This window comes from Cutaneotrichosporon oleaginosum (assembly GCF_008065305.1).
Source record: "Cutaneotrichosporon oleaginosum strain ATCC 20508 chromosome Unknown ATCC20508_contig06, whole genome shotgun sequence".
NCBI classification, from domain to species: Eukaryota; Fungi; Basidiomycota; class Tremellomycetes; order Trichosporonales; family Trichosporonaceae; genus Cutaneotrichosporon; species Cutaneotrichosporon oleaginosum.
In genome coordinates this window covers 761,430-789,326 of record NW_027072175.1, presented here as the reverse complement: position 1 = coordinate 789,326, position 27,897 = coordinate 761,430, and the positions used below count along the sequence as shown (strand labels likewise).

The 27,897-nt window shown below is 62.9% G+C and overlaps 11 protein-coding genes across 11 annotated transcripts; 6 read left to right on the top strand and 5 right to left on the bottom strand.

Moving 5' to 3' along the window:
- Window positions 1-1,430: 1,430 nt before the first annotated feature.
- COLE_06743 (uncharacterized protein) lies at window positions 1,431-3,180 on the top strand (the record flags this gene model as incomplete). Its single annotated transcript, XM_018426571.2, has 6 exons — window positions 1,431-1,639; window positions 1,761-2,013; window positions 2,048-2,069; window positions 2,145-2,361; window positions 2,396-2,918; window positions 2,965-3,180. 6 exons carry the CDS (start codon window positions 1,431-1,433, stop codon window positions 3,178-3,180), a joined length of 1,440 nt encoding a protein of 479 aa, XP_018279852.1.
- A 291-nt stretch (window positions 3,181-3,471) lies between these two features.
- On the bottom strand, window positions 3,472-4,592 carry COLE_06742 (uncharacterized protein; the record flags this gene model as incomplete). Its single annotated transcript, XM_018422775.2, has 3 exons — window positions 3,472-3,662; window positions 3,695-4,515; window positions 4,564-4,592. The coding sequence occupies 3 exons, from the start codon at window positions 4,590-4,592 to the stop codon at window positions 3,472-3,474; spliced, it is 1,041 nt and encodes a 346-aa protein (XP_018279853.1).
- Window positions 4,593-5,716: 1,124 nt separating this feature from the next.
- COLE_06741 (uncharacterized protein) lies at window positions 5,717-7,692 on the top strand (the record flags this gene model as incomplete). Its single annotated transcript, XM_018422776.2, has 11 exons — window positions 5,717-5,854; window positions 5,887-6,035; window positions 6,079-6,103; window positions 6,151-6,283; window positions 6,319-6,425; window positions 6,468-6,537; window positions 6,593-6,899; window positions 6,933-7,011; window positions 7,050-7,141; window positions 7,172-7,566; window positions 7,598-7,692. 11 exons carry the CDS (start codon window positions 5,717-5,719, stop codon window positions 7,690-7,692), a joined length of 1,590 nt encoding a protein of 529 aa, XP_018279854.1.
- A 57-nt stretch (window positions 7,693-7,749) lies between these two features.
- On the bottom strand, window positions 7,750-9,173 carry COLE_06740 (uncharacterized protein; the record flags this gene model as incomplete). The annotated part of the gene is made up of 5 exons (XM_018421290.2): window positions 7,750-8,317; window positions 8,470-8,916; window positions 8,948-9,012; window positions 9,089-9,119; window positions 9,151-9,173. The coding sequence occupies 5 exons, from the start codon at window positions 9,171-9,173 to the stop codon at window positions 7,750-7,752; spliced, it is 1,134 nt and encodes a 377-aa protein (XP_018279855.1).
- Window positions 9,174-10,025: 852 nt separating this feature from the next.
- COLE_06739 (uncharacterized protein) lies at window positions 10,026-10,850 on the top strand (the record flags this gene model as incomplete). The annotated part of the gene is made up of 4 exons (XM_018424958.1): window positions 10,026-10,275; window positions 10,307-10,494; window positions 10,526-10,597; window positions 10,629-10,850. 4 exons carry the CDS (start codon window positions 10,026-10,028, stop codon window positions 10,848-10,850), a joined length of 732 nt encoding a protein of 243 aa, XP_018279856.1.
- Window positions 10,851-11,514: 664 nt separating this feature from the next.
- On the top strand, window positions 11,515-13,063 carry COLE_06738 (uncharacterized protein; the record flags this gene model as incomplete). The annotated part of the gene is made up of 4 exons (XM_018420776.2): window positions 11,515-11,598; window positions 11,635-11,891; window positions 11,923-12,362; window positions 12,399-13,063. The coding sequence occupies 4 exons, from the start codon at window positions 11,515-11,517 to the stop codon at window positions 13,061-13,063; spliced, it is 1,446 nt and encodes a 481-aa protein (XP_018279857.1).
- A 578-nt stretch (window positions 13,064-13,641) lies between these two features.
- COLE_06737 (uncharacterized protein) lies at window positions 13,642-15,370 on the top strand (the record flags this gene model as incomplete). Its single annotated transcript, XM_018425295.1, has 3 exons — window positions 13,642-14,848; window positions 14,880-15,070; window positions 15,125-15,370. The coding sequence occupies 3 exons, from the start codon at window positions 13,642-13,644 to the stop codon at window positions 15,368-15,370; spliced, it is 1,644 nt and encodes a 547-aa protein (XP_018279858.1).
- A 289-nt stretch (window positions 15,371-15,659) lies between these two features.
- On the bottom strand, window positions 15,660-17,613 carry COLE_06736 (uncharacterized protein; the record flags this gene model as incomplete). Its single annotated transcript, XM_065626498.1, has 5 exons — window positions 15,660-16,012; window positions 16,044-16,597; window positions 16,630-16,725; window positions 16,758-17,464; window positions 17,560-17,613. The coding sequence occupies 5 exons, from the start codon at window positions 17,611-17,613 to the stop codon at window positions 15,660-15,662; spliced, it is 1,764 nt and encodes a 587-aa protein (XP_065482192.1).
- A 433-nt stretch (window positions 17,614-18,046) lies between these two features.
- On the bottom strand, window positions 18,047-22,896 carry COLE_06735 (uncharacterized protein; the record flags this gene model as incomplete). Its single annotated transcript, XM_018426572.2, has 2 exons — window positions 18,047-22,481; window positions 22,514-22,896. 2 exons carry the CDS (start codon window positions 22,894-22,896, stop codon window positions 18,047-18,049), a joined length of 4,818 nt encoding a protein of 1,605 aa, XP_018279860.1.
- A 426-nt stretch (window positions 22,897-23,322) lies between these two features.
- On the bottom strand, window positions 23,323-25,047 carry COLE_06734 (uncharacterized protein; the record flags this gene model as incomplete). The annotated part of the gene is made up of 4 exons (XM_018422777.2): window positions 23,323-23,837; window positions 24,133-24,248; window positions 24,805-24,875; window positions 24,985-25,047. The coding sequence occupies 4 exons, from the start codon at window positions 25,045-25,047 to the stop codon at window positions 23,323-23,325; spliced, it is 765 nt and encodes a 254-aa protein (XP_018279861.1).
- Window positions 25,048-25,255: 208 nt separating this feature from the next.
- On the top strand, window positions 25,256-26,119 carry COLE_06733 (uncharacterized protein; the record flags this gene model as incomplete). The annotated part of the gene is made up of 3 exons (XM_018421292.2): window positions 25,256-25,423; window positions 25,482-26,047; window positions 26,080-26,119. 3 exons carry the CDS (start codon window positions 25,256-25,258, stop codon window positions 26,117-26,119), a joined length of 774 nt encoding a protein of 257 aa, XP_018279862.1.
- Between the last annotated feature and the right edge of the window lie 1,778 nt (window positions 26,120-27,897).

Here is a 27,897-nt window from a genome sequence, read left to right as displayed (position 1 = left end):
TAGGCCCGGTCGCGACCGGTCGCGCCTCATGTATCAAGCTTAATCAATGGTCGGCAGCAATGCGAGGGAGCGAGGGATGCGAGCAATGCGAGTGCTGCGCATGGCGTTGCTGCGGGGCATAGAGTTAGTGAGTTGGTGGAGTGGCGCGGAAAGCAAGCCGTGCCGCGCGCCCGGATGATTTGCAGCCGAGACCATGCTTGCTACCATGGATGCGGGTCCGGGTGAGATCATGAGAAATAGAGGAGCAGGCCTGGAAACCGGGGGTATGGAGCAGGAACGTAGGTACCAGGTGCAACCCAAAACAGAGGAGGATGATGAAGAGGATAATCATCATCATGTCGTTGCCAAGAAGTCAAACTCGGAACCGTCGTAGATCGTTGAGTGATCGAGAGCTCGGGACCAGGGGTAATACGTCGGATATACCATTCCTCCACTATGCCAAGCAGCGGTATCAGATTGGGATGGGTGATTGCTGTTGGTCGACGGTTCGAATCCGGCTCATGGACCGTGGCCAAGTGGTGGAGAAGGGGAGAGGTGAGACGCGTCTCACGCCATGCGCCTGTCTGCTATGACTGCATCCTCTGTCCACATCTGAACTCACAGCTGGGTCATCGTGAGCGCACACGAGAGCCATCAAGGAGCCAGAGCCTCGTTTCAACAAGGAAGCGAACTGCCTCACTTCATTCGACATCGACTTCGACATCGCCGGCTCCGGCTCCTCTTCCCACCATGGCTGGCGCCCTCGGAGCCGCATTACGTTGAGCGGAGACCATGGCCGAGGCCGAGGTCAAGGCCGAGGGTGCTTACAGCATAGTGAGTAGCGTGCAAGCATCGTGGGGGGAGCCTAGAGCGAGTGAGTTGGCGTGGTCTTTGACTGCACGGCGATGTGGCTGTGGCAGAGAGTAATCTGGTGGTTGAGATCGTGGAGAGCAGCGGGGACTGTGGAGGCGCCTCTGTCTTGAAGATCGACCCTGAGTGGCTACGTCCAATTCCTCCAAGGTGACAGTCTCCAACTCGAACAATCCATCTCAGCATCCATCTATCGCGACGAGACCACTACCAGCGACACGCTCCCAGCTGCAACTGGCATTGCACTGCTAATATCAAACAAAGTGTGCATAACACCAAGAGTATACAGTCTCTTCGGCGTTGATGGAAATACTCCCGCTGCGATCTGACACTTGTTTGTCTACTGAATTGGCCTAAGCCCTCACTGCCCTCGACATTGTGCCAGGCGCGGCCAGTCGATTCAATCCACGCCAAGGCAGCCCCCCAGCGCCATGGCATGCATGCTGATCTTTACTGCTCCTCTTTGCTCTCTCTCTCTTTCTCTCTCTCTCTCTTCTCTCACTCACTGCTCCCATCTCATCGCTCGCGCTCACCTGACTCTCTCCCCTCTCTCCCCTCTCCCCCCTCTCCCCTCCCCCGTCATGACACGCCGTCTATCGCGGCGCCAGTTCTGCTACGTCTTCGTGGTCGTACTAGTCCTCTTCCTCACCTTTGAGACACTAGCCACACCGCGTACACTCGACGTCCGCTTCCTCCGCCTCCGAGAGACACAGTGGACGGGGTATGCTGGCCCAGCGCGGCTCACCACTGTACTAGCTCATCAGCCAGGCTTTACAGTGTTTGAGAACTTGTGAGTCGTGCCGAAACTGTTCCTTCCTCCACTGCGCCGCTCTCATCTACTCCCTCATCTCCTCCCCCACTTCTCCCCTCCCCGCCACCTTACACCCCCCTCCTAACGATCCTAACCCCAGGTACTGGCAGAACGACACATTCTACGTCGTCACAGACCAGCCATGGACCGTCCCAAATGTCGATCACATCGCGATCAAGCCCACAGACAAGCATGACGGCGTCCCCACCGCCGATAAGGCGATCAAGATCCTCGCCATCCGCGAGCCAGGCATCAACGGCTTTGTGCGCGAAGACAGGCAACTCGGGACTAGCATCCTCCTCGAGGACGCCGTCGAGCTCACCTCGTCCGCTGAGGACTTGCCCTCACCCCTTGTGAGTTGTTTTGCCTCCTTCCATCTGACACCAGCTCATGAACTACGACGACATGTGTGCGTGCCTCATCTCCACCTTCTCCACCCCCGCCTCCACCCATCAGCACGCCCTCCACCCCCACTAATGCACAGTCGTTTCACACTACTACCACTGGATCGGTGAGACGTTCCTCGGCGCATGGCGCATCTGGAGCCACTACCGATATCGCGCCGGCGCCGTTCTCGACGACTTCAAGGTCGTCTCCTTCCGTCACATGTACGATCTGGACGACACACCCGCGCACCTCAACTACGACTCCCAGTGGGAGGACCATGCCGGCGCGAACCGCTTTTTCATGGAGAAGTGGTTGTGAGTCTCCCCACTCTGCGTCGCTAAAATCCAGCCCCGGCATCGCGATCGAGTCGCGTGCAATCTGGGACGCGCGCGCCGCCTCCAACACGCTGTACCGCATGCCCATCGTCGTCATCGCCAACCGCTGGGCGGGGCACCGCGGCCCCTCCGCCGCCTGGAAGCCCTGGGGCGATGTCCTCCGCATGCCCGTGCACCCGGGCTACCTTCTGAACCTGCGCCAGCGCGTGCTACGCAACTACCGGGGAAGCGTGAAACTGCGCCCCTCGCGCCGCCCACGCGTAAAGTACCTCACGCGGCAGGAGACGAACCGGCGCCTCACGGATGCGGCGCACGACGCGCTCGTCGCCGAGCTCATCCGCCTCGACGACGAGGGTCTCGTCGAGTTCAGCCTGCTGCACTTTGTCGACGGCGACTCGTTCGAAGACCAGGTCGCGCACATGGCCAGCACCGACTTCCTGATCGGCGTGCACGGAAACGGGCTCACGCACAGCCTGTGGATGACGCCTGGGCCATGCAAGGGTGTGTTTGAGCTGCAGCCCAAGCCGTGTTCGCTGGTGAGTTGCGGCTAGGGAACGTGGCAAATTGTGATGCTGACTTAAGAACGACTTCAGTCCGCTTGCGATCGCGGCGGGCGTCCAGCACTACCTTGTCACAGAGGACACGATGTGCACGCCCCTCGAGTGCCCCGACCGAGGATGCGGCGGACATCCGAGTGGGCCTAATCGCGACAACATTGTTGTGGACCCACTCATCATCACGCACCAGATTCGACGTATCATCGAACGCCATTGGCGTAACGGCGTAGAGGTCGAGTAGACGGGAGTAGAGAGGGAGTAGAGGCGAGGAGGACAGGGCGGGTGGGAGAGGGGCGGGAGATGGCTCTCCGGTTCTAGAAGCTCGTGAGTGTAGGCTGGTCCATGGATTGCGTAGCTTGTCTAGCTTGTATTGGAGCGCTGTGATGCTTGATGGCTTGGTGGAAGGCGCCCCCGCTCCGCAGCTTGTGTGTAGTGCTGTCCGCCGCCACCCCACCCCACATCCACCATACAGGTCACATTGTCAACAGTACAATCATCAAGTGATACACAATTCTTCCTTCTCCACCACCACTCATGCACCCTGCTTGTTTCGCTTCACAAGCGACATGAGTGTCTCCAGGTTGCCCTTGGCAACGGCAAGTTCACGCTCGAGCTCCTGTATACGCTTGTCGCGCTCGGCAACCATGCGCGACAGGTCCTCGAGCTCCTCCTTGCGGCGAAGACGGTGCTTCTGCGCCGAGCGGCGGTTGATCGAGCGGCGGTCTGATGTCAGTTGGGTCAAGGTGGGAACTCACGCTCAAGTCGCGCTTGGCGCTTGTTGTCATCTTCCTCCTCAGGGAAGCTGACGGCGTGCGAGCGACGGCGACTTGAGCTCGCGGTGGATGAAGGCGCGGAAGGGGGCGCATTGCGCGCGCTAGAGCCGAGCGCCTGCGCTGTTGGCGCGATGGTCTGCACGCCGCTCGAGGGCCCGACGCTCCAGTAAGTAGTGGAAGAGCTTATGTTGAGCGCGCCTATCTCGTTGAGAGGCGATGGCGAGGCCGCGGCGGACGCGGTGTGGTTCATCACGTCGTCCCCGTCGTCGTCGGTGGTGACGTAGCTTCCACTCCCCTCGGTCGTCGAGCACGAGAAGTTCGAGTGGTGTGATCTGTGAGAGGCGGCCGACGTGGGGCGCTCGAATGGCGAAGCGGAAGAGCCAGCAGAGGGGCCGGAGATGACAGCTGGGGAGATGGTCTGCGGCAAGGGAGCGGGCTGCTGGAACGCGAATGCCGAGCTGGTGGTCTCGAACTCGGAGTCGGCGAAGAAGTTGACGTCGGGCGCTGCAGGGTCCGCGATGAAAGAGAGAGGGTTGAAGGTCGTCGTGTCAGCGGGAGGATTGGAGAGGGAGATCTCGCCGGGAAGGGTGTGGGACTCGCGGAGGTAGCGCGAGAGGAGCTCGGCGTTGCCGAAGCCGTCGTCGTTCTGGAGGAGGCCGACGCGCCCGTTGATCAAGGCCTCGAACTCTCGCCCGACGCTGTCCTGTGGGCGGAGGGGGTTGGAGGAGGAAGGGTTGTTACGACGGTCGCGCGACGAGTCGGCGGTGTTGCCGGCCTTGATGGTGGCGGCGGACGAGTTGAAGCTGGTGTAAGTGCGAGCGAGAGAGGGGGAGGAGATGTTAAGTACTCACGAGTCTGCGGCTCCCAGAAGAGGAGGCATGGTGGTTACAAACTTGGGAGAGAGGTTGACTGGACTTGGGAGGAGGAGAATCGCGGCGGGTTATGAAGTGGAGAAGGTGATGAGTGACGCTTGCTGTCCCGAGCGCGAGGGGGAGGGGAGGAGGGGAGGAGGGGAGGAGGAGAAGTAGGAGGGAGTGATGCCAAAGAGCTTCTCGTGAGCCTCGCAGCGAGCGAGGAAAGGCGAGCGGCGTCAGCGGAAGGAGAGGAAGAGACAGGAACAATGCGAGAATTGCGCTCGGTCGTGGAAGAAGTGGAAGATGATGATGACGACGCGCGACGGGAGGGAGGAGAGGGGATCGGCGGTATCGGGTGGCGAGTAGAGCGGATAGTGATCGCGCGAGGTTGACGTGTTGGAGCGAGCGTTGGAAATGATGAGTGCAAGCAAGGTTCAAGGTGTTTGTGGATGTTGATGTCGACGAGAGCGAGTAAAAGGATGACGAGGAACGCGCGAATCGCGATATCGCGGGAACACGAGTCAGGCGCACGGTATGCAGTGCATCCCGAGCACAGCCAGGTTTCATCTTAATACCTGAAAGTCCTGAACGAGGCACTTGATGAACCTTGGCAGAAAGCTGACTGGACTCGTCTCTCGCGTGGTCCTCGGATGGCAAATTCTCCCACGGCTGCTTCAACTTTAAGGTTTCCCACGGTCAGCCTGATTGGACTTCCCTCCACCTTCCCACGGTTGACGTGTGTTTGGTTTCACCGTCCACCCCAGCGTGGCAACCAACCACGGGAGATGCGAGCGAGCCAGCTGAATGCAATCTGCGATCTGCGATGCATGCATTCACATCGCCAACATGCACATTCACATCACATGCACATCCACATGCGGCCACCATCCGTCTCGAGCTCACCGCTCTCGCCGCTTGCGCAGTCATCTCCCCCACCCCATTGGCTCACCATGGCCGAGTAATACCAAGGCACGGTCATGTCCGTTATCCGATCTCTGCCAACGCCGGCAGTTGCCGATCCTCGCTTGCGGGCGAGCCCGACCGTCGACCGCTGCATCCATCGGGGTGGGCAGCATGGGCAGCGCGTAGCCCGTAAATAACTACAGTCCATCCACATCGACTGTCACCTCCCTTCTGACATCACGCCAGCATGTTCGCACGTCCTCTAGCCCGCGCAGCCCGTGCGGGCCGCACTTCGGCGCGCCGCTTCGCCTCTTCTTCGACTTCAGTGGCCGGCTCGAGGCTCGCAACGCGCTTGACGCTCGCCGCGGCCGGCGCGGCAGTTATTGTGAGTGCACTCCGTATCCTGGCTGACAGCAGGCGGGCACAACGTACGCCTTCCTGCCCCAGGCACATGCGGATGCTTCGCGCATTACCAAGGCCGGCGAGCGGATCATCACTCTCGAAGAGCTCGGAAAGCACTGGCAGGCTGGGTCCCTCTGGGTCGCTGTCGACGGCAAGGTGTATGAGTAAGTACAATTGACGAGCTGACGAGCGTGCAGCTGACCTCAGCGTGTCTGAGTTTGCCAATGTACATGTGCGTTTGAATCGGGTTCTGTGCGTCGCCGCAGTGCTGACATGCAGCCTGGCGGACTCCGCATCCTGCTCGAGAATGGAGGGCGAGACGCTACAAAGCTCTTTCATGCCATTCACCCTCCCAATACGATCAAGAAGTACACCAAGCAGGTGCCTTGTGTCGGCGTGATTGACCCCGAAGGTGTGTAGGCAAGGATAGAGGCATGCTGATGGCAGAGCTTGCGGTGTTGGCTTCGCAGAGGAGTGCCGAGGACGACCGGATTGAGACGGCGCGCAGGTCCTTGTTTGGTGTCGACTCGGTGGTGGGGCTGTCAGACTTTGAGGTGAGTAGCGGGTCGCGCGCAGCTTAACGACGCTGACATTAGCGCTACGCCAAGGACCTTCTCCCCTTGCACGCGTGGGCTTACTACTCGACCGGCGCGGATACCGAGGGTGGTGAGTATATGGCCGTACATAACACACTTGCCTATTTGGATGTGACTAACCCCAGCCCTCGCCGAAAACACTGCGATCTTCAGACGAATCTTCTTCCGCCCTCGCATCATGCGTGATGTGCACGACGTCGACACGTCTACCGAGTTCCTCGGCGTCAAATCGAGCATCCCGGTGTACGTTGCGCCCACAGCACGTAATGGCCTGGGTCAGCCGGAGGGCGAGGTGGCCGTGACCCGCGGCGCTGGTGCGACAGGCATCTTCCAAGTGCTCTCTCATTATGCGTCGCGTTCGCTCGACGAGGTTAAGGCCGCGGCACGAGAGGGCCAGCAGATTGGGTGGCAGCTGTATCTGAACCCTGACCGGTGAGATTCTGTTCCATGCACCGCTGACAGCAGGGAGCGCAGTCGGGAGGCTATTGAGGATGCAGTTGCTGCGGGAGCACACTCCATCTGGATCACAGCCGATACGGTGACCGTGAGTTGACCGCCAAACCCAACCTACGCTCACGCCAGCTCGGGAAGCGTGAGACGGAGCGCCGGTTGAACGCCGAGGCCAACCCGGCTCCAAATGGCAAGCCGCTGAGCCGCGAGCGCCAGCGTTTCGGGTAAGCTCGTGGGGGAGTCACTGAAGCAAGCTTTAGTGCGCATGACACTCGCATGTCGTGGGACGACATTGCCTTCGTGCGGAAACACGCGCCGGGCTTGCCCGTGATCGTCAAGGGCGTCGGGGCGTGGGAGGATGTTGTGCTGGCATACAAGTATGGTGCGGACGCCGTGGTGCTCTCCAACCATGGCGGGCGGCAGCTCGACTTTGCACAGCCGCCGATGAAAGTGCTGTACGACGTGAACAAGAATGCGCCGCAGGTCCTGCACCGCAAGAACTTCAACATCTTCCTTGACGGCGGCGTGCGGACCGGCACTGACGTCCTCAAGGCGCTGTGCCTTGGTGCCACAGCCGTCGGCCTCGGCCGCCCCTTCATCTACGCCGCGACTGGATGGGGCTCAGACGGCGTGGAGAAGGCCGTGCAGCGTAAGTTTGCGTCAAACAAAGCTCACTCCAGTGCTCGAGGAGGAGATCACCATCGGGATGCAGCTGCTGGGCGTGACGCGCGTGGATCAGCTGGGCCCACAGTACCTCGACACATCCAAGATCTAGCCGTCTATATGCAGGTATACATTACACTCGTCCGGGTATGGCATTACACATAGTCTATCAGAAGCCCTTCTTGTGGATGATGTCCGGGTCCTCCTTATACTCGTCTGCGGTGATGAAGATCTTGCGTGCGCTCGAAAGGCCCGCGAGAATGGACCCCCCGATCCAGGTGGAGTACTTGCGCTCGGGCGGCGCATATATCTTGAGCTTGACGTCCTTGAGCGACAGCTTCTTGACCTCGTGCAGCAGCCGGTCGCCGAAGCCGGTACACAGCGTCGAGCCGCCCGAGAGCACGATATTCGCAAACAACGCCTTGCGCAGGTCCAAGTCGGCGCGGTTGATCGAGTCCACGATCACCTGGTGCACGCCCGGATACTCCTCGCCCACGAGGTCGGGGTTGAAGAGGATCTCGGGGGCCAGGAACCGCTCCGAGCCGAGCTGGATCACCTTGCCGTCCGGCAGCCGGAACTCCTCCCACGCGCCCCCGTTGTCCTTCTCCTCCTTCGTCGGGTTCAGCGAGAGGTAGCAGGTGCGCTCTTTGATCGTGCGCACGACCTCCTTCTCCGCGCTGGTGTGCAGGTAATGCCCTGCCTTGCGGAGGAGGAGCTGGAGGTGTTCGGTCACGTCGCTAGGGTTAGGGTGTGTTCTGCGCGTCGAAACTCTTGTTCCGCTCCCTCCGACCCACTCCCCTCCCACTCCTTTCTGTCCCGCCTCCCTCCCACCTCCCCTCCACCTCCCTCCCACCGCCCCCTCCCGCTCCTCCCGCCCTTCTTAACTCACCGCCCTGCAAGGTCTATCCGCTGGATGGCGTGCGGCAGCGCAAACCCCTCGAAGACGGGCACGGCGTGGGTTACGCCGTCTCCCGAGTCGAGCACAATCCCCGTCGTCCTTCCCGTCGAATAGAGCGACAAAATAGCCTGAATACTCGTGAAGAACGCGGGCACATTGAACGTCTCGAAGAAGATCTGTGCCGCAGTGTCCCTGTTCTGCCGCGGATTCAGCGGCGCCTCCGTGAGCAACACGGGGTGCTCCTCGGACAGCGCGGAAAGACCCTCGGTATACACCCAATTCCAGATACGCTCCATGTCGTCCCAGTCGGTGACGACGCCGTGCTCGATCGGATACTTGACCTTGAGGAGGCCGCGCAGCTCCTGCGCCCGCTTGCCGATGAAGTGCGTGTCCTGGATCGCGCCGGCCATCACGCGCGGGTGCTTGGGCCGCCCGACGCTGCGTGAGCCCCGCCGCGTGCGCAACTCACAAGCTCGGGATGTAGCATGTCGGCTGCTCCTGCCCCGCAAAACCGGCCTTGATCGTGCCCGAGCCCTGCTGTCAGCTGCTGCTGTCGCTGCGCTGCGCCGCCGCTAGGCGCTGCGCGGGGCACGCGAGGCGCGAGGCGTACATTGTCAATGACGACGGGCTGGTTCATAAGACTGCCGTCAGCGATGCCGCTGCACGCCTCACACGTCGTCGAATTCGGCGGCCATCGTGCGGCGGGCGGTGGGCCGTGGGTATACTTGATGTTGGCTGGAATGTCGAGATGGACGTCTGACGCGTGAGCAGCTCAGGCGCGACCGTGACCTGGCTGCCTGGCAGGTGGGGCCCATTTAAGGTGATAGCCACGTGGGTCCCACATCCTGTTCTGCATTTGACGTCTCGTTATCGCCCTCGTCGCCTTCACTGCCTCCGAGCCGCACGCCGACGCCGAGGCGACGTAGCAGCAAACTCTGATGCGGTATGCAGTTGCAGCATGCAGGAGAACGGGGAGCGTCCGCAAGCGAGCCACGCGTGTCGATCTCCATCAGCACGACCAGCACGACGTATGGCCCGCCATGCCCTGCACACCTAAATGGGCCGAGCCACCCATCTGCTTCGCCGCTTTGTTACTCGCGCAACTCGCCTGCCTCTTCCCGCGCCCTCCGGCCGCCGGCACTGCGTCGGCACCACTGCCACTGCCACTGCGATACTGTTCCACTGCGCGATTGTTTTACCAGCGCACATCGCTTCTGCGTCCGAGCAGCGCGACCGTTCGCGCCCCGTCTCGTTCCCACGTCTCCAAGACCCCCGCGCTCTCTCCGCTTCCGCGCCAGCTGCATGTGGCGTCCTGCACCTCTGCGGCCGTTTATCAGCTGCCAAGCCGCCCCGACCGCGTCTGACGCTTCCTGCGGGTGCGAGAAGATCTTCCGCTACACGGACCACGATCACCCGTCTCATGCACACTCACGCTTCCGCGCATCACCGTGCTCCGTTTCGCGTCTCATAAAATGTCAGAAACCGTCCCCAGCTGCCCAGCCCCCCATCCTCATCTTCACAACTCACTTACTCAAACTCACACTCAAATGTCCTTCTTCTCCTCGTGGTCCTCCTCCGCCGCGGAGTACGACGAGCAGCCGGCGTGGCAGCTGGCGGGCTGGGCGTCGATCCAGCTGAGCCGGGACGACCGTCTGCGCCTCATCAACTTCCCGGCGGCCATCACCGATGTCGTGCGCCAGGCCATCTACGCCAGCTGGCCCAAGGGCATCGACGGCGAAAAGGACCTGTCCGACTGGGGCGCCGGCTGCTGGGAGTTCAAGCTCGGCGGATACCCTTGTGCGTCCCCGTATCCCGGCGCTGACACAAGGGGAGGGGCAGGGCAGCGAAGCCGTGCCCTCGAAGCAGATGATGTGTGAGATCCTGCAGGAGCTCAGCCGCTACGGGTGGCACATTGCCGTCGCGACCGACCTCAGCAAGAAGGAGTACGACAAAGACACGCTGATCATGCGCGCCGGCCCGCCCGTCTATCGCGAGGTCTTCGCCGTCACCTTCAATGTAAAGTCCGCGGGGCCAGCGCTGACGACAGGAGTGGGACAAGATGCGCCTCATCGACGCGCCCAACGAGGACGTCCACAACGCCTACCTCAGCGCCGCTCACGTGCGTCCGGCGCCGCTGAAGCTGACGCCAGTTGTGGCCCCAGGGAATCCAGGACGCCAAGGAGAAGGACGGCTCGTACCAGTTCAAGCTGCGTGGCAACCCCTGGGCTACGAGCGACGGCATGGAAGTCGTGCATGCGCGCGTGCTCGCCATGCACATCATCGCCAAGTTTGACGCACTCGGATACGAGCTCATGACCACCATGGACATGAACTCGGGCTACGGCGACTCGGGCGACAGTGCGTGTGAGTGAGAGCTGGCTGATGGCAGTCGACACTTGGATCTTCGCGTCCAAGATCGAAACCACGTAGGTTGTAGGCGCGTTGTGTGCCCCGCAGAGTCCGAAGCGACTCAGGGCTTCTACTTGAGGCATGGGCATGCTCTGGACATCTGGATGGAACCAATGCTCTCCCTCACTTACAAGGATGCAATGCAGACAACTGCACTGGAGGCACATGCGCGCGCTTGTGATTGACACGCGGGCTCAGGCGACCGTTCGCATGTCGCACGAAAGAGAGATTGTCTGGCCCGACTGGTGATACCTGCGCGGTGGCGAGGGCGCCGTCGTCTTCGCTACAACGAGCGTACGCGCGGCCGAAGGCCAAAGGAGAATATGAGGCCTTGGAGGGCCTCAAGCATCACATGCAGGCCAAGCACTCCACGATCCCAAACTGCATGAAGGCTCTAGTACCTTGGACATGCCATGAACAAGGCACGGGCAATATGATGAGATTACGAAAGCCACCAACGCCACCACGGCCCAGCTTAGCTCCGCTCCGCTCATCTCCCACCCGCCGCAGCCGCCCGTGGCGCCCACCGGGCGTCTCCGATACGACGCATGATCACACGAGCAGGCGATGCCAAGCACCGACTAATATTGCCTCGTTCCTGCCTTCTGACAATCAACGCAATGGGCCATGGACAATGACAAGGCCCGCTACGACGAGCAGTCGGGCGACAAGGAGGTCGTTGTCGTGGGGTGGAACGAAGATGATCCGGAGGTGAGTTGCGATGGCGGGGAGCAGCCCTCACTCCAGAACCCGTTCAACTGGCCCCGCGGCCGCAAGTATACCAACGTCCTCATCCCGATCTACATCTGCCTGCTCACAGCGGCCAACTCGACTAGCACGGGCATCATGGGCTTCTGGGGGCCGGAGAGGTTCAACACAACCCGCCTCGGCTTCCAGTTCAGTGTGACGAGCTACCTCATCGCCTTCTCCTTCGCGAGCCTAGTCACAGCGCCGCTGAGCGAGCTATTCGGCCGCAAGCGAATTTACCAGGTCGCGACGGCCATGTATGTGTCTTCAAGTCCCGCCTGACGCCAGCTCCGCTGTCCTCTTTATCCCACAAGCACTAACGACCAACCTCGCCCTCCTGCTCTCGATGCGGGCGCTGCAGGGCATCGCGGCGAGCGCGGGGAACGCACTCATCGGTGGATCCATCGCCGACCTCTTCAACGCCCGCGAACGCTCTCTCAGCATGAACCTCTTCGTGCTCGCCAACCTCGTGGGGCAGGGCATCGCCGGCGTCACCCTTGGATGGGTTGGGATGTACGCCGGCATCGCATGGTGCTACTGGGTGCAGGCAATCGCGCTGTTCGCCGGTGCGGCCGCCTGCTTCGTGTTGAGCGAGACGCGTGCGGACGTCCTTCTCGCGCGCCGCGCCGCGAAGCTCACACGCGAGACGGGCGTCCTCCACGTCCCGCCCAACGTCAGCCACGAGAGCCTCTTTCACAAAATCAAAGTGTCATGCATCCGGCCCATCCGTGCGTCGCCGAGTATCGAAGGAACGCTCACACCAGAGTTCATGTTCACCGAACCCATCGTCACGGCCATCTGCCTGTGGATCGGCTTCAACTGGTCGTGCATCTACCTCGGGATGAGCAGCACGCTCCTCGTCTTCGGGCAGTACGGCTGGTCGCCCGGTTGGCTGGGCACGATAAACCTCACGACGATCCTCGGCGGCCTCCTGGGCTTCATAAGCAGCTACCACCAAGAGCGGCTGTACGCGCGCGCATGCGCGCGCTCGCCCACAGGCCAAGCCCGCCCCGAAGCGCGCCTGTACTGGGCGATGGGCGGCGCCCTCCTCTTCCCGGCGAGCATGTACGCGTTCGCATGGACGGGCGTGCCGGCCATCCCGTGGCCCGTCCCCGCGCTCTTCCTGACGCTTGCGTTCGCAGCCATCTCGGCGATGTATGCCGGCGTGTACAACTACCTCGCGGACGCGTACGAGACGTTCTCGGCCAGCGCGCAGGCGGCGCACGGGTACTCGCGCAGCATGTTCGCTGCATGCTTCCCCCTCCTCACGCACGCGATGTACCATAACCTCGGGTACCCGCTCGCGTCGACGCTCGTCGCGTCCATCGCCCTTGTGCTGGGCATAGCGCCGATCTTGATATATGTGTACGGCCCGCGGCTGCGCGCCGCGAGCAAGGTCACGAGCGCGCTGACGCACGGCGCGTTCTGAGTACGCATGGAAGTCGGAGTATGCATTGAATAGATATACTGCGTCCGAGATCGGAGACCCAGTTGCATCCGTATCATGTGGGGCGGAACTGGCTTCGGGACATCGTCGCGTCCGCCTTGTTCGGGTCGCATATGCCCTCCAACAGCGAGCATGTGCTCTTGCGAACACCGATCTCGAGATGTCGTCCACATGATCACATGTCCAGCACTAGCATGGACGCAGGAATGTGGTTGAGGTGGTGCCAGAAAGGAGAGGCGCGGTTGGCGGCGCACTTGGGCATCGCCTCGCACCGTATGACGCAGCGACTCACGCTTCTCTGCACCGGATTCCGCAATACCCGCCACCACCCACTCGGCCTCCGCCACCCCGTCCCCGCCGCCCCCGTCAACATGTGCGCCGAGCAAGCGCATTCCGCACACAGCCTATGCAGCAGTGGGCAGAGGGCACTCGCATTGGCGCTGGCGCGTGATGCCCTCCAGCGCACAGATCACCACTGACGCGTCTCATCCTCCCCCTCCTACCCCTCCCCTCTGCTACTTCCCTCATCTTCTCACACTCACCTTCGCACACTCACTCTCATGGACCACCGGCGGCATCACAGTGTTGACAGTCCGACCTCGCCGCTCTCGCGCGCCGGCAGCGGCCACGTCCGCAGTCCGCTGTCGCAGCTGCGCGCCCAGGCGACGCAGGAAGCCATCCTCAATGCGCTCGACGGGCCCAGTGAGAAGCCCCTCCCCTTTCCCCCCTTTGAGCCGCTGCTCTTCAAGACCCCCTTCCGCAACCGCAGTACACGCGCCACAGTCCCCGTCCACGTTACGCCGGGCAGCCTCAAGTCGCACGCGGCGAGCTTCGAAAACGAGAGCGAGGGGAGCAGCGACGAGACGGTATGCGAAAGCTATGCCACTGCGCGCGGCAGTGCTGCGCCACTCAGCCGTACTTGGTCCTCACCAGACATCGAATGGCCGGCCGTCAAAGAAAGCACTAGCGAGGCGCGCACACCGCCATCGCAAACCACTGCGCCGTCTCCAGCACCCAGCGATGCGGGACCATCGCGCGCAATCCGCCCTCCCCGGCGCCCCACCATTGCCACCCCACCAGTTGCCAATGTCGTCGCACCAACGCCCGTTAGCCTGAGTCCACTCACGCCCACCAGCCGTCCTGCTCCTCTGTCAATCATCGGCTTGCCACTCACCGAGGAGGCGCCAGTCCTCCCCCGCAGCGAACCCTCGCCACTGAGACGACAGCACGCGATCTCGCGCCGCCCCTCGCCGACCCAAATGGGACATACAAACAGCCAGGCGCACTCCGTCGCTCACTCGGCGCCTTGCCACACTCACTCCGTCTCCCTCTCCTCCATCCCCACGCTCTCCTCCCTTCTCCGGAACGCGGGCCTCCACGTCGAGGCCATGTCCAGGCCAACAGTAAGCAACTCGCCCCACTCGGGCTCACATCAAAGTCTGCCGCCGCCACCCCCGCGGCTACCCTCTACCCGCCGGCACTCCGACACGACATTGGGGCGTAGATCGCAGGCACCAAGTGCATCTGCGGCGTCGCCCGCGCGCCTAGACTCTTTCCCGCCATTACTCACCCCCGTAGCGAACACTACGAGAGTGGCAGCGACGTACACTCACGTTCTCCTCCGCGCCAGCGCGTTCGCCCAGCATCTCACAGACCGCAGCGTCAAGAGCGCCACGGTACGCGCGATGCTCGCCTTTCTCCACGGGCAGCCGGACGACCCGGCCCAGCTCGCCTCCCTCCTCGATCGACTGGGGGACGCTCTGGTCGGTGAGTCGAGGCGCGGCGGCTCTGACGGCAGAGGACCGCATCGCGGGCGACGACACCGGCCTGCTGGAACGCCTGCTCTCCCACCTCTCAACGTACCGCGGCTTCGACGCGCTCCTCACCACGACCTTTACGAACCGGTACACGTGCACGTCGTGTGGCGGGGACAGACACTCGGTGTCGACGAGCTGGGCGGCGCCGCACATAGGCGCCTCTGTCGCAGGCGTGCGCTCCATCTCGGCGAGCTGCCCCACGTGCGGGGATACGTAACACGTCAAGCGCTGGGCGCCGGGCGTGCATGCGCCCCTCCTCCTCATCCATCCGGACGGATATGTGCCGGAGATCATGTTCGATCGCATGGCGCGCGTGCAATGGGCGTTGGTTGGGGCGACGGTCCCTGTCGAGGCGGGATTGGGGGTCATTGCGATGCAGGATGGGTGGACACTGTTCCGGGGACGGGAGCAGGTGCCGGTGGACCTTGCCCAGCCCGTCCGGGCCTCCTTTGCGTTGTACGAGAGGGTTTAATGATTTATTATATTTGTATACATGTATCGCGCGAGGAAGCAGCCGACGGCACAAGTGCAAACTGATTTGGCGATCTTAATATGCCCGCCCAGATCTGAAAACTATCACAATCATCAACTATGTCGCGCGCTCCTTTCGTGTCCTCCCGTCACCCTCGTCTAAACACTCACAACCTGCAGCAGATCAGTAAGCTCGGAGGAGACGTGCAAGAAGGGCTCTCGGGTTGAGTGGTAGTTGGCAGCGTTCGTAAAGTCGCGGCCAGTCACAGCGTATACCTCCCTTACTCAATCTACAAAGCGTACACCTCGTCATGGAAGCCAATACCCCCAGCCCGCACGCGCTCAGCCACGCTAATCCCTGCGACGGCGTTCCGCGCCTGCGTGACGAGCGCCTCGGGCCCAGCGGCAATGACAGCGAGTCCGCGCGGGCCGTCGCCGAAGGCGCCGCCGCCCAGCGCCTCGCGCACGAGGCACGGCACCTCAGGCCGGGACGGGGTGAGCGTCGCAGACGGCACGAGGGACATGGTGGGGGGCAGTGTCGCGGGCGGGTCCGTGAGGAAGAGGGCGTACTCGATCTCGGTGTCGAGCGCGGCGGCGAGCTCGTGCAGCCTCGTCAATGTGGGCGCGAGCGCCTCGATCGTCGCTGGCGTCAGTGTACCAAGTCATCGGCTCACATAAGTCGCGCACCGCCCACGCGGCGGTCACTTTGCCTGGCCCCTGTCCCTTCTGTCGCCACGTGAGTATCTCCTCGATCGTGCCGAGGAGGAACGTGACTCCCGACCCGCCCGCGATGACCAGCGCGCGGCCGTACGCGCTAAAATCCATCTTGAGGCCGCCGTACGGCCCGTCGAGCATGACGGTGACGCGCCGGCCGGGGTGCTCCGCCCCGCACTTCCCCTCGATGAGCGCTTCGCGGAGCTCGTAGTCGTCGCCCTCTTCGAGCCCTGTCTCGCCCGCCATGCGGTGCACGCGCCGCGTCCAGTCGCCCGCGACTTTGACGTAGAGCACGATGCCGCGCGTGTTGCCGCGGAGCGCGGCGGGCGGCGCGTTCGTGATCGTGAACGGGTGGGCTTCGAATATGCCCGCGCCGCGCAGGACGCGGAGATGCACGTGTTGTGTAGGGAGCCAGCCGGCGTCGCAGTCGGGGATGTAGATCATCGTCAGCGTCGCGTCGATGGGAACCAGGGTTGCGTCTTTAAGCCTGTAGCGGAGGAGGCGGGCGAAGAGGCTGTGGGTCAGCAGAGCTAGGGCATGACCCACTCGTAGGCGTAGAGGCCCGCGCAGACGTAGACCCAAGACAGCGCGTGCGAGGTGTGGTAGCACAGCCCCGCGAAGAAGCCGACGAAGAAGATGACGCTGCGGTCAGCGACTGCAGACGGAAAACTCACTGGCTCGCCCAGAAAATCTGGTAGTACCTCCGCCGGACGGGCTTGATAGACGTCACCGCCACCATGCAGAGCATGGCGTACGCGACCATGCCGCGCACGCTTTTGCTCTTCCACACCTGGTCCCACTGCCCCGTCGAGATGTACTGGTTGAGCCAGCACGCCATGTGGACGGTGGCGGCGAGCCAGACGCTGCGCCCCGCCCAGCGGTGCAGGAAATTGTAGTGCTCGTAGCTCAGCGACGGCAGGAAGACGGGGAGGGGGAGCGGCGTCTTGAGCGCGAGCAAGATGAGGAGGGGGAGGTGCGCGAGCGCGAGATATCCCGCGCGGTTCGAGTTGGTCTTCAAGTCCGCGCCGGTTGTCCAGCACGCGATGGCGGCGGCTAGGAGGGCGGCGACGAGCGCCATCTGCGCGAGCGAGAGCGACGCGCGGCGCCACAGGCGCGGCGTGTACAGCGCCGCGGATTGGAGGAGGGCGAGCGCCGCCGTCACGGTGGATGAGGGGCGGGGTGGAGGCGGAGTCGGGACAGGAGTCTTCTCGGCGGGGCGCACGTCGCTCTCACGGATCGAGAGGCCGGCGTACAGCCGCCTCTGCCGGATCGCGCGTAGGATCCATGGGATCGAGCAGAGCGTGCTGAAGGCTATGACGGAGGCCCATATGATCGTAAACTTGCGCTGCCATGCATGGTCGGTGACGCTCGCGCTGGGGTTAGTCGCATGAGGGATGGTGGGTGAGAGCGGAAAGGGCGGACCTACTTGTGGATCTGCCGTCAGCTGGCCTCGGGCGTCAAGCAGGGTGAACTCACGACGAGATCTGGGGGCGGGGCCGTGGGCGGTCCTCGAGGCAGGAGGAGGTCCATTCTGAGCTGAGCGGAGAGTGTTATCAAGACATGTCTCGACGTCGAGGAGAGGACGGCGTGCGTCGACGCGGGACTGAGAATCGCTGGATGCGGATCAGCCCATGCCAGATAAAGTGGGGCGCCGAATAAGAAGTGACGCAAATAGCCGCATGTCAGGGACGATCTGCGCCTTTATCTGGTGGAGGAGGTCCACTCTACGCCAGTTGCACAACCTTTGAAGAACTCAAGTTGCGAGGATTTGCAGATGTCATGGGCTTTCGGTCGTATCGAAGGAGATGACTAGGTTAAACAGGCTTGTACCTCTCACAAAGCCGCCGCAGCTGCTCTCCACGCTGCTCTCACATCGCGTGCTCCTAACTGTCGACACCCCTCCACTTCAAACTGTATCCTTGACATGTCAACTATCTTCTATATGTTCCCTACCCCCAGCTCCCTACGACGAAAAGTACTGCTCCATGGCCGCCTTGCGCATGGCATGCTTTGGCGCAGGCTTGCCTGTCCAGAGCGTGAACTGCCTGAAACCTTGCAGGCAGAGGATCTCGATACCCGTGACGGCGGCCCACCCAGCCTCCTCGGCGGCGCAGAGCAACGCCGTCTTGTGCGGCTTGTACGCCATGTCGATGGCGACGCCGCCGCGCGCGGCGAGCACGGAGGGGGGGAGGAATATGCCCTCGCCGGGGGTGGTGCTGAGTGATGCGCCGGGCACCGTGGAGACCACAACGGCGGGCGGCGCGGGCAGCGACGCAAGGTCGTCGACGACCACGAGGCCGTACGAGGCCGGGAAGGAGGCCGCGACCTTCTCGGCGTTCGCGCGCGTCCGGTTGAACAGGAGGATGCAGCGCGAGCCGAGCGCGTGCAGTGCGTAAATCGCCGCGCGGCACGTGCCGCCCGCCCCGATGACGAGTGTCGTCAGGCCCTCCTTGCCCGCAGCAAGCGCCGGGTTCAGGTTAGCGCGCGCAGCCTCTTCAATCGCCATCCAGTCCGTGTTGTCGCCGTGCAGCTCGCGCTGCCCGTCTGCGCCTGTGCGCACAACCGCCGTGTTCACCGCCCCGATGGTGCGCGCGTGCTCGCTCACCTCCGACAGGAGGGGCATGATCTCAAGCTTGAGGGGGATGGTGACACTTGCACCGCCGAAGTCCGGGTCGGCAAGCGCCTGCTTCACTGCGTCCGTGATCGTGGCTGCCTCGCAGCGGCCGTACTCGTGCGGGAAGCCCAGCACCTTGAAGCCTGTGTTGTGCAGAGTCGGGCTGACTGACGCCGCAATCGGGGAGCCGAACAGCCAGAACTTGCGCGACGGCAGCAATCCAATCAGACTGCGCGCCTGCATCACCTCCTGGGCTGTAAGCTGGCCCGGCGCCGCACGGGAAGGAAGAGCCGAGTGCGTGATGGGCGTGAGGACAGGGTTGAGGACACGCGAGAGCTGGCCCATCGCGCCCATGTTGATCGCAAGGAGCGGCACACCACCCGCGCGACGCTTGCGCTCCGCGAAGATGGCGAGCGCGGCATTGTCCGCCTGGCTCTTGGCCGTACCGACGATCTTGACGACCTCAGCGAAGCGCGAGCCGTCGGCGTACTTGGCCGCAACCTCGGGCCCGTCCCACTTCATGTCGCCCGTCCAGTCGTGCCACGACGCAATGAGCGCGCTGTCGCGCTTGCCGGCGACGATGCGCGAGATTGTGTCGGCGGGCCACGCCAGCTCAACGTCGACGTACTCGGCACCCATGCGGCACCCCTGACGCACGAGGGTCTCGTAGCCCGCCGCGTCGTCTGATGGTGCCCATCCTCCCTGGTCCTTCGAGCGGACGGCAAACACCACGGGTAGCGACGACACAAGACGCATGTGTGCAAGCTGCTTCGCCACGTAGGCTGCGGGTGGGAGCTGGGGCTTGGTCGGCGGCTTGCCGTCCACGGTAAGAAGGTCGATGCGGAGCTCGATCGCGTCCGCGCCCTCCGTGAGCACGTCCATGTTCGCCAGCGCGGGAGTGACGTCCGGGAACGTGAGTGAAAGGAAAGCTGATGGCTTCGCATTCGGCCCCGAGACCTCAACGCGGTTGTTATTCCTCCCTGTGATGAACTTGAAGAAGCGGGAGCACTCGGCGCGCATGGCTCTGTGGTGCTGGTCCAGAGTCATGTCCGCGACGGGGTTGATGATGTTGACAAACTCGTGGCTGCTGCACTCGTGGTACCACGGCTCGCGGCGGCGGAAGACGGACGCAAAGTCCTCGCCCCACTTGGGCCGCTGCTGCGTGCCGCCGATCTGGTCGAGGTAGGCCTCGAGCTCCTCGAGGTCGCGCGTGACGTGAACCACGACTCCGCCGTCGGCGATGTGGTTCTGCAGCATCTTGCGAGCCGCCACGGACTCGACGACACCACCGCCGAGCCCGATAACGTGGTTGCCGCGCTTTTCGCGCAGGAACTTGGACAGAATAGTGGTCTCCGTCTCGCGGAACTTGGGCCAACCGTGCTCAGCGACGAACTCGGACACGTGCTGGCCCGTGGTCTCGATAAACACATCGTCGGCGTCGGTGTACTCGCCAGCCAAAGTCTCAGCGGCAATCTGGCCGATGTAGGTCTTGCCCGCGCCGCGCATGCCGATAAGCAGTACGGGATGCTCCATGGGCGAGGTGCCCGAGGTCGAGGCCTGCGCCTGCGAGTCCAGCTCAACGCCGTCGAACTCGATGCCGATCTTGGTCTGCAGGTCGTCCCAGAAGTTGGGCCACGTCTTCTCGACGCAGCGCTTCTCCTCGAGAATCGTGCCGTCCACGACACACGCAAGGACAGCGTGGGCCATAGCAACGCGGTGGTCGTCGTAGCAGTGTACGGACACGCCGGTCTTGAGCGAGTCGTACTTCTTGCCGTAGACGATGATGCCGTCTGCGAACTCGTCCGTCTCGACGCCAAACTTGGCGAGCTCGTCCCGCATCGCCTTGATGCGGTTGCACTCCTTGACGCGCTGGTTAGCGATGCCGTAGATGCGCGAGCCTTCGGGGCGGAGGCCCTCGACCTCGCGGCCAGGAAGAGGTGGAAGAGTTGCGACTGCGGCGAGGACTGAGGCAGTGAGGAACGCGTCCGTCATCGGCTCCATGTCGACGTTTCCGAGGGCGCGGAGCTGACCGATGGGCGGGCCAGTGACCTTGGTCGAGGTGGCGGTCTGCTCGACCGTGCAGCCCATGGGCTCCAGGACCTCCTTGGCGAAGCGTGCGTCGCCCTGGAGCGAGCTCGAGCCGATGTTGGGGATAGTGCACGTTGTGCCGGTGATCGCAGCAATAGCGAGCGGGTACGTTGCGCTTGAGGCGTCCGACTCGACGTTATACTCGGCGGGATTGATGTAGACGGCCTTGGGAATGACGTAGACGTCAAGAAGCTTGCCGCTGGCATCCTTCTTGCGCTCGACATTGACGCCGAACTCGGCCATCATGGCAATAGTCATGTCAATGTAAAGCTGGCTGATGACCTGACCGCCGATGAGCTCCAGGGTAACAGCCTCCTTGGCGTAGGGCGCGCAAAGGAGGATTGACGAGACGTACTGGCTCGAGACGGAGGCAGCGAGCTTGATGTGCCCACCACGCAGGCCGTCGGCGCCAATGTCGAGGGGCAGGCATCCCTCGGCCTCGTTGTACGTGATTTCGGTGCCGTTCTCGCGGAGGGCATCAACGAGCGGGCCGATGGGGCGCTGCTTCATGCGCGCGTTGCCCGTGATGACAGTTTGCTTGTCGTTTCCAGTCTGCGCAATCGCACAGACGGTAGTGAGAAAACGCGCGGCTGTGCCCGCGTTGCCGAGGTACAGCTCCTTGCCCTTCGGCGGGGGCGTGAGGTTGCCCGCACCACCCTCGACAACGATGGTCTCGCCGCCGTCCTCCCAAGAGAACTCGGCGCCCTTGAGCTCGGAGAGGGCGTTCATCATGACAGCCGTGTCGTCCGAGTGCAGAAGGTTCTTGATGCGACACATTCCCTTGCCGAGCGCGGCGAGGACGAGCGCACGGTTCGAGATTGACTTGGAGCCTGGCGTGGCCATGGTGACTGGCGACTTGGTGGGCACGCCCGCCTTGACGACAACAGCCTCCGCGAGGACTTTACGGATAATCACGTCGGGTACGACTGTCGCCTTCTCCTCGTACGTCTTGCCAATGCGCGAAAGAATGACGATCTTCTTCTGGTCGCCCGAGTTCTTCTTGTCGATGCGCATAATGTCGATGAGGCGGTCGACGGTAAGTTGTGTAGAAGCCGGGAGCTTGGCGATGCGCGGGTCGTGGACAGTCACGGGGAGCCCGTAGGCCTTAAGTGCGCGGGTGAGGCGGCCGACGGCGACCTGAGAGAGGACGCCCATGTGGCGCGCAATCTCAGCCTCGAGGATCATGCCAATCGACACGCACTCCCCGTGCAGAATCGTCGGGGTGAGTACGGCTTCGATGGCGTGGCCGACCGAGTGACCGAAGTTGACGAGGTTGCGGAGACCTGTCTCACGCTCGTCGATGGTGACAATGTGCGCCTTGACGTAGATAGAGCCGCACACAACGGTCAGGAGGAGGGTCTGGGGCACCGAACGATCCTTAGCAAAGCGGCCGGCGTGGCCGTCCGCCTTGGTGGATACGGCCGACGAGATCTCCTCGGCGCGCGATTCGAGAAGAGCAAAGTCGTCCGCCTTCCAGATAGCGGCCGTCTTGACGACCTCGGCCATGCCGTTGGAGAACTCGCGCTGGTTCAACGTAGACAAGAACGATAAGTCAACGAAAATGTAGCTCGGCTGCCAGAACGCGCCGATGAGGTTCTTGCCGTGGGGCGTGTCAATGGCTGTTTTTCCGCCAACGGCCGAGTCGACCATGGCCAGCAGCGTCGTAGGGATCTGCACGAACTTGACACCGCGCATGCTCTTGTCAGCGGCCTCCACATGGTGACTCACAAAGTCGCTGCGACGAAGCCGGTGAGGTCGCCGATGACGCCGCCGCCAAACGCTAGGATAACAGTGTCACGCGTACACTTTTGGTCGAGAAGCCAGTCCTCGATCTCGCCCTTGACTTCGCGCGACTTGGCGGTCTCGCCGGGCGCGACCTGGTACGTGAGGAAGCGGGACTTTGCGCCCGCCTCCTTTGCGGCGGTCTCATAGGCATCCTGCAGCGCCGGGAGGTAAAGACGAGCGAGGTTGGTGTCGGTGATCAGAGCATAGGTCGAGGATGGGAGGGTGGTGAGGATGGTGCGGAAGATGTAGGGAAGGAGGTGGAAGCCGACGTGGATCGACTCGTTTCCGAGAATGGAGATTTTGAGTACGTCGGCGAGGTCGGACATGGTGATGTCGCGTCCGTCGCGCGTCGTGGAGGAGGAAGAGAGAGGGGGGAGGGAGGGGGAGAGAGAGGAGTGGTGGGCAGAAAGAACAGAAGAACAAGGAGATTGCCTTGACTTTTGGGAAACTCGACTCGAAGACACGACAGAGAGCGCGGGCAACCGTCGGCATTGCTCTGATTGGTCCACTCATCCGGAACGGCCAGGCGGAGCGGAGGAGTCGGGCAAGTCACGTGGTTGAGGGCGGAGGTTGAGAGCCGCTGCGGAGTGCAGCAATCAGCATGGCAGCAATCCGCCTCGCCGGTGCTAGACGCCTCGAGCCCCTTCCCAAACCAGCAGTCTGCTTAGCTCTAGATCTATGCATACTCTACCCCCGTCTATCTCTACCCGCTCCAGCTGTCCCTCGCCCGCTCCCATGCTTCTCTCACTCTTCTACTGGTTCTCCTTGATCACCTGCTCCGTGCTCTTGCCCGCCACGACCTCCTTGACGAGCGTGAGCACCTTGCGGAAGTCGAGGAAGTTGACGTGCGGAATACCCTCGCGGTCGCAGAACGTTGCGAGGTCCGTGTTCCCCTCCGGCTTAACCTTAGTGAACAGAAGGTCGGCGTGGCGCGCCGCGCTGAGGTCGCTCACACCGTCGCCTGCGAAAAATAGCGTCGGCCGGGATGGGATCGAGCGGTACGGGATGATGCTTTGGCTCTTGTCGTGCCCGAACCCGCTCTCGGGGTGGCGGTAAACAATGTCCCATGTCGTGCCCTTGCCCTCGGGATCAGTGTACTTTACGTCGTTGGCGATAATCTCCATCTGCGACGCTTCGGCAACGCCCACGAGCTTCTCGAGCACAGCGCGAATAATCGGCGCCATGCCGGAAGACACGATGATCAGGGGGATTCCGTTCTCCTTGCACCAGGTGTAGAACTCGAGGAACCCGGGGTCGAGGTCGATGTCTGCGTGTGAGCGGATGGAAAGAGGGGACAGGCTGGTCAAGGAAGGCGAGAGGGAGGTTGCTGAGGATAATGCAGCGAAGAATACGCTGAGATCAGCGGGCGCAGGTGGTGACGCCTGTGACGCCGGGTCGCAGCGCGATCCACGGCATGTCACCATGCGCCCGCAGTGCCGAAGCGCCGACAGATCCACCGTCGTCGGTCATGTGCATCCCCATCCTTCGGGCTTTGCTTCTCTGTCGTCTGTGATCGCCTAGCCAAGCCCTTCGCATGTTCCACAATCCGAGGATCCACTCACTCTGCCGCAGGACCTCCTTGCACTCCTCATATGGCACCTTGACGCTCTGCATCATGGAACGGAACTCATCGCGGAAGTTGCTCTCGCCAGTGAGGACCTTGACGTTGTCCGCCTTGCTGAAGGTCAGCGGTGCCACGGTGCCACGGGAATGAAGGGAGGGGCCACGAGCGGGAGGATGGGGCGAGATGAGGTGCGAGCAGGCCCGGGAGCACTAGTCCTGGCGCACGGCATCGCACGGCCAGCCGGCTCGCCGGCCAGGCCCTGGCTTGTGATTGCTGCCGGCGCGGCACAGCGGCGAAGCAGCCTACGACCGAGTGCGCTCGGCGCATGAGGCTTCTGCCCGTCTATGGCCGTTTAAGCGGCGCCTGTGCAGCGCGGCCAGCTGCGCCCGCTGCAGCGATCGTGCGTTCATGAGTGCGATCGCGCAGCCTGACAAGAGTTTAGATCGCCTAGAGCGACATCGGCCGCGTCATGGTCTCTGGCCATGGGTACAGCTTGGCAGCTCCCAGAGCTAGCAGTACTCGACTCCGTCGAGAACGACGCACTGCCACTCCGACCGCTTGGACGTGGCGTGCCTTGCGATCGACGAGACAGCGCAACGCCCATCACCGGCCCATGCCCATCGCAATGAGTTCATAGCTCACAGCCAAGTCCGCCGCGGAGAGAACTCACCGCTGCTCAGCGCCGAAGCCGAGGTTGTCGACGAGGAAGTCGTTGCTGTCCTTGTCCGTGATAGTTCCGTCCTATCGTCAGCCGTGGAGTTCTCTCAACCCCGGGCCTGCCTTGGTCCGTCGCGCGTCATGGCAGCCCCATCCTAGCCTTCTCGCCTCCATCCACCGTCAAACAACTCACCCAGTCGGACAGGAAGACGAACTTTGCGTCCTTGTGGAGTTCGGGTTGGGGGAGGCCGGACATGTCGAGGAGAGGAGTGAGATGGAGAAATGCAATTGACAGGGTTCCCCAATGTGTTCCACTTGGACATCCGTGCCGGCGGCAAAATCAGCCCCCAAGCCACGCCACGTGGTATGAGAGGTGCCTGACATGGCGCGTCGCGACGCGTTCGTCATTTGCTCGACATCACCTTCATCCTCCATCCTCCAGCTACTCTCTGCGCGCCTGCATCATGCGCATTCATCTCCCTCTGCACCCGCACCACTTCGCAAAGCCTGCTGCCGGCGGGCCACTGGCCGAGATCGGCGGCGAGCTCGTCGTAATCGAACTGCAGGGGGAGCTGAGCTGGGAGGGCGAGCAGGCGGGCGGCGTTGTCGGCGTGTTGGGCCTGGACCGGCCAGTGAGTCTGCGCGTCGCGACATCGCGGCAGGTCAAGCTGCTTTATCCGCTGACATCAGGACCGCCCGACACTCCATATCGGCGCGCACCACCTTCTGCACGGCAAGATCGCTACGCTGCCGAAACCGTACGCCGTGATCCGACGTGCGGCAGCGCCCACGGCCGAGGGGACACTGGAGGGCGACGCGGAGGAAGAGGAAAGTGACGCCGAGCACGAGGAGGAGCGGGAGAAGCGGCCCGCAGTCGGCGGGGGGGCCGGAGGGGAGGAAGCGGAAGAGGAAGATGAGCCCCCACTCTTTCCCGAGGAAGATGAGCCACCGCTCTTCCCCGAACAAGTGGTGCCGCCGCTGCCACCCAGCTCGCCGCTCAGCTTCCATCCCTCGAGCGCGCACGACTACTCATCAGACCTGGAGAGCTCGCCCGTTGCGCGGCTGGGCATGCTCCCGTCCGAGGCTGACGATGCGGAGGAGACGGAGGAGGAGCGCAAGCGGGCGCGTGAGGAGGAGCGAGCTGCGCGCGAGCGGGAGGAGCGACACCGCGCACGGCGGCGGGCGGCCCGTCCGGAGCGTACGCGACACTATGAGGTCGTGGGGGTGGTGCGGAAGAAGATTGTGTTCGCACTACGGTCAGTCCTGATCATTCTCTCGCTGACGGCAGACCTGAACCGCTCGTCCAGCCCACACAGCTGCCTGAGTAGCATAATAGAGATCCATGACCGACACGCATCACTGTACTATATCATGTTTCATTTCACTATGGCCTGCCTGGTACAGGCCGATACCGAGACACTGAGTTTATGTTGAATCATCGTCCCCTGCCTCGCGCTTACTCCAGCCGCTCCGTTCCAACTGCTCTGCGAAGCTAATAGTAGCGATAGCCCTGCTGGGGATAGCCGTACGCCTGCGGCGAATAGTACCCCTGCGCGTACTGGACCTGATTGGGATCACGGTACTGCTGTTAGATGACAGAGAGACTCGGTTGGCGCCCACGAGCCCGTGCGGGTCACCCCGGCTGCCTCAAATCGCCTCACTCACCACATTGGGGTCCACCCCGGCATAGTACGCGCCACCCGCCGTGACGGGGTAATATCCCTGTGCACCGGCTTGGGCGACATACGCCGGCTGGACGTAGCCCGCATAGACCGGAGCACACTGGTACGAGCATGCGGCGTACGGCTGCGCGTATGCGTACTGCATGCCCGGCTGCATGCCGGGCTGCATGGGGACGCCGGATATCATCCCAGACTGCATGACGCCGGGCTGCATACCGGGCTGCATAACGCCAGCCTGCATAACGCCAGGCTGCATGCCGGGCTGCATCATCAGGTGGGGCTGTATGAACTCGTCGTATCGGCGGGAATGGCGGCGGTCGCGGCGCGAGTTGGACGAGGCCGAGCTCGAGTCCGAGTCGCGGCGGCGACGCGCGTACAGCGGGCGGAAGGTGGGCTGTGCGCCATACTGGGACTGGACAAAGTGCTGTCGTCAGCGCCCTCCACAGAATCACACACCCGGTCGTAAAGGTACCTGACGGTGGCGGCTGCGTACTCGCTCGCAGTGCTGAGTTTGGCGCGGGACGAGCGGGGATCAACAACGTCCCAGAGGCGGTGGACTGGCGTGAGTGGCGCGACGCAGACTCACGTTCCGCAACAGCCATGCCGGCAATCAGCATCATATTGCTCTCGTGCGAGTTCTGCGCGTACACGGGCCAATGGTCGCGGCACCACAGTCTGCGTGAGCGTGAGCGTGTACGTGCTTCTCACAAGTAAGCCTGGTACGCAGCGGCGCCGCCGAGCGAGCGGTTGCCCGCGTCCGCCCCGTCGCCTTTGTAGTACACGCGCACGAAGGACTGGTATGCCGCGTCCTCGCTCAGCTGGCGGGCGCCCACGAACTCGGAGATGCGCGAGATCTGGCGTCAAGACCCGTCGGCGGCCCACTCACGAGCTCGTTCAGCCATGTCCGCTCGAGGCGGGAGCCGGAGTAGTGGTGGCTCGCGAGGTCCCACGCGCCCCAGCCGCGGTCGGGCGTGTACGGGAGCCGCTGCAGCTCGTATCCCGGCGGAAGTTGGTACTGCATGCGGCCGTGTATCGGCACCATGCCTGGCGCGCCGGGGCCGGGCATGCCCATGGGCACCATGGACGGGGGCATCATGTTCGGTTTAGGCTGCATTGAGGTGTGGTGTGAGTGGGTGGAGAGGGGACGAGGGGACGGGTTCATCCAGTGCTTTATACCCCAGCGGCGGGCGGGGAGATGGCTACGCCGCGTGATGGGGCAGCGTGCGAGGTGCGAGAGACTAGAGTCGCCAGAGAGAGAGGTGGCGAAGTGGCGAAGTGGCGAAGTGGCAAAGAACAATGGAGGTGAGTACTTGTGTGGGGCAATGTTTGCCGTCGTTTAGCATGCACGACAGCGTCCGTCCGTGCGCGCACGGGCGTCAAGACGCAGAAGCATGTCGCCTCCCAGAGCTCCAGAAGCATCTCAG